This window comes from Pipistrellus kuhlii, unplaced genomic scaffold (assembly GCF_014108245.1).
Source record: "Pipistrellus kuhlii isolate mPipKuh1 unplaced genomic scaffold, mPipKuh1.p scaffold_m20_p_18, whole genome shotgun sequence".
NCBI lineage: Eukaryota > Metazoa > Chordata > Mammalia > Chiroptera > Vespertilionidae > Pipistrellus > Pipistrellus kuhlii.
Genome location: NW_023425493.1, coordinates 17,077,204 through 17,081,080, shown reverse-complemented (window position 1 = coordinate 17,081,080; position 3,877 = coordinate 17,077,204). Strand labels below are relative to the sequence as shown.

Sequence of the window (3,877 nt, the reverse complement as noted above, 5' to 3'; positions counted from 1 at the left end):
TCCATCTAAAGAAATTAGACTAAAAATATGTACAAGAAAAGCTGAAGAAATGAAATAAAGGCAAGAGCAGAAATTAATGAGAAATGTACTAATTTATGTTCCTTCTGGCAGAGAATAAAAATTTCCATTTCCCTACCAATGACATCCTGTGTAAGCTTCACCTAGATTCACCAATTGTAAACCTCTTGTTGCATTTGCTTTCTTTCTCTTTCTGTCCTCCCTCCCCTCTTTTCCTTCATATGTATTTATATTTTGTCACATATTTCCCCCCTGAATCATTTGAAAGTAATTTGCAGCCAGTAAGAGCCATTGATTATAAGTATTCCCACATGTAACTCCCAAGAACAAAAATCTTTTCTTATGTAGCCAAGGTATAATTACCAAATCCCGGAAACTTAACATATATATAGAAAATGTCACCAATTTTCCCAATTAAGTTCTTTCTAGAAATTTTTTTCCTGACCCAGGAGTCACATTGCATGTAGTTGCCATCGTGTCTCTTCAGTCTCTTTTAATCTAGAACCGTTCCTTGGACTTCCTTTCTTTTTCATGACATTGACCTAAGAGTACAGGTCAGTTATTTGTTTCCTGTCCCTAACTTGGATGTGCCTGATGGCTTACACAGGATTGGATTGGGTTATGTATTTTTGGCAGGAATACCATATGACTGATGTAGTGTTCTCAGTGAATCCCATCAAGTGGTTCTCAAGCTTTTATAATAATAGACAATAGCCACAAGCATTAATCTTATCTGCTTTCCTGGAAAGGGAAGTTGTTGCAGACCCCATATGGGAATATTTTCAAGGGTCTCTCGTAAGGATTGTTGTCAGGATTAACTGGGATAATAAATGCAGTGCCTGATCCCTAAAAAGTGCTCATTAAATGGTTGCTGTTAATATCCTGTCACCGAGCCTTATGATGCCTCCCCTGGAGTCTTAGGCATCTCCTCTTATCTGCTGCCCCACTAACCCTTGATTTGATCAACTACCACATGGGACCCTTACTTCCCTCCTTATCTCTGGTCTTCCTCTACATCTTCTTTGCTTTACAGAGAGGTCTGCTTTTTCTTTAAAGTTTAATTATAGCTGATGTTTTATAAAAGCTCCATTTAATTGCTGAGCCAATCTAAGGAGTGCCTGATACTCCTGAGACTGTGACACTCTGAGCCAATTTGACCAGGGGTACAGGGGTGGTTAAGGAGAAAATAAGGAGAGAGAAATAAAAATATTATCCAGCCATGAGGGAAGAATTTTAATCGCTCTGGTACGGTTTTATGCAGAATGGAGAGGGGGCAACTACTGTTGAAAATAAGCTTCCCTCTCAACTTTCAAAGGTTACCCTCTTCTGGTTTGATGAAACACTGAGTCATCCCAGCTTTGGCAATATTTGCATGGGTCACTGAGTTTGTAGATCATAGTCTAGTTCTTTGTCAAGCAATGACATCTGCTTGAGTATTCTAGCAATTGAATTGATGCCTTATGCAAAAGTTCTTTCCCAGGACTAATTTTTAAGGCCTCGTTGGAAATCCTGGGTGATCTGTTGTGTTCATGTCAGGGGTAACATAACTGCTCAGTGTGCATGCATTTCGACAATAAGATGGGTGAATGTTGAGTGCCAGGAGTCACCGCAGGCACGGGAAGTTCCCTTAGTCAGAAGTAAAACAATGAGATAAAACAACACTGGGCCTTCAAGGAACCCTCACTCCTTTCTCTAATCCCTTCCTCATGGCCACCTTATTGACTGTTTTTCTAAGGAATGAGTGATGAATAGCTGCCAAACCCAAACTTTCCACTTTGGCTGGATTCCCCCATGGCCACGGCCAGTGACCCACTGGAAGGAGGGGCAAGGGGGGGCGTAGGTGGCATTTCCATGTGTGTGGCTTGTCCACAGAGGAAGGTGCCAAGCAGTGAGGTTGACAATGTCTTTGCCTTCCCAAAGAGTCACTGGTGGAGCCCTCACTCGTCGCAGGAGGGGATGGGGTCCCTCTTGCAGGTGCCGTGCTTGGCTCGGTGCCGTTGGAGGTGATTGGACCTGGTGAAGGCCTGGCCGCAGTCCTCACACTGGTAGGGCCTCTCCCCGTTGTGGCCCCGGATGTGCTGGGCCAGCTCCGAGGCGATCCGGAAGGCCCTGCCGCACTGGGCACAGAGGAAGCCCTTCTCCCCGGAGTGGATCTGCTGGTGCCGCTTCAGGGTGGAGGAGCGGGCGAAGGCCTGGCCACACTGCGCGCAGGGAAAGGGCCGCTCGCCCGTGTGGATGCGCTGGTGGCGCGCCAGGCGCGAGGGCTGCGCGAAGGCCGCGCCGCAGTCGGCGCACTTGAAGGGCCGCTGGCCGCTGTGCAGCGTCTGGTGCTCCGTCAGGTTGGAGGACTTGGAGAAGCTCTTGCTGCAGGTGGGGCAGCGGAAGGGCCGCTCGCCCGAGTGCACGCGCTGGTGCTCCGCCATGCGGCTGGCCACGGCGAACTCCCGGCCGCAGGCCGGGCAGCGGAAGGGCTTCTGGCCCCGGTGCGCGCGCTGGTGGCGCAGCAGCGACAGCGGCTTGTGGAAGGTCCGGCCGCACTGCGCGCAGGGGAAGGGCCTGTCGCGGCTGTGCATGTTGCACTGGTGTTTGCGCAGGTCGGAGGAGCGCACGAAGGCCTTCCCGCAGTCGGGGCACGGGTAGGGCTTCTCGCCAGTGTGGGTGCGGAGGTGCTTGCGGTGATCCGAGGACCAGGTGTAGGCTTTGCTGCAGAAGGGGCAGCGGTAGGGCCGCTCGCCCGTGTGCAGGCGCCGGTGCTGCTGGAGGGTGCCCCGGTGGGAGTAGGCCTTGCCGCACAGCTCGCAGGCGTAGGGCTTGTCACCTCGCATCTGCACGCCCAGCGGGTCGGTGGGCTTCTGGAAGGCCCGGCTGCCCTGTAAGCCCTTGCAAGGAAGCGTCTCCTCCTGTCCGCCCGCACCCGCCGGTCTCTGACCCTGCTGGCCAGTTCCCACTTTTGCCGGCCCTGCCACTGCCAAAGTGGCTGTGGTGGGCGACCCCTGGGATCCTGTGTGTGTCTCCTGCTTGAGGACACACGCAGGGGAGCAGTTGTCTGGGGACATGTCTACACCTCGTTGTGCACAGGAATATCTCCCGGTTCCAGGGAAGTCTCCATCATCGCCTGCAGATAATGAGGCCCTAGGAGGCTGTTTCCGACTTGACATCCTGTGTGAGAGGCCACCGAAGAGGGCGCTCTGAGCCACGCTTGACCCCGGGGAGGCGAGGGTCTGAGTGGTCTTTGACTCATCTCTTCCTCGCAAGGACTTCCCACGTGAGGCCACAGGCTTTCCCCCCGGGACCCCAGCACCAGAGTCAGAGAACTTCTCCTCCTCTTCGCTGGGAGGCTGCGGCCACAGCAAGTGGGCATTGTCCCGAGTCACTGGCGAGCTGCCCCTGGGACAGGCCAGGTGATCGGGGTCAGCTATGCTCTCTTGGTCTCCTGCCTCCCCACCATCCTCATCTTCACTCTCTACGTGCATGCTCAGCTTCCGGGGCTCATGAGGCTCCTCGCCCCCCGTGTCCTGGGAGACCCCCTCTGCCATGATGCCAGGCACTTCTTGTCCTTCTCACAGCCAGAGCCTCTGCTTGGCTCAGGACACCTGCAAAAAAGGAAAGGATGGAGAGGAGGTCACGAAGAATGTGCTCAGTCACAGTCACGGAGGTCCTCACTACAGGTCTGTGTCCAGTTGGCAGCCACACCAGCCGCACTGTGGTGCCTCACAGCGGCAGCAGGGGCTGAGCCTGCTGAAAAATCCACAGTCGGCCTGAAAGCCTTCGGAGGTGCCACTCGCATGGAGATCCACCGGCACTGCTGTCCAGGATGGCAAGGGTGGGACACTGGCTTAATGCCAACTGTGCCTGGCCC

At 53.4% G+C, this 3,877-nt stretch overlaps 1 protein-coding gene across 1 annotated transcript; it reads right to left on the bottom strand.

The window, feature by feature from the left end:
- Positions 1-276: 276 nt before the first annotated feature.
- On the bottom strand, positions 277-3,591 carry ZNF648 (zinc finger protein 648). Its single transcript, XM_036442891.2, has one exon. The coding sequence runs from the start codon at positions 3,552-3,554 to the stop codon at positions 1,956-1,958; it is 1,599 nt and encodes a 532-aa protein (XP_036298784.1). The 5' UTR covers positions 3,555-3,591; the 3' UTR covers positions 277-1,955.
- Positions 3,592-3,877: the final 286 nt, after the last annotated feature.

What these genes read in the sequence shown, in the direction of transcription:
- ZNF648 (XM_036442891.2), bottom strand. Translation starts at nt 3,554, where the DNA reads ATGGCAGAGGGGGTCTCCCAGGACACGGGGGGCGAGGAGCCTCATGAG.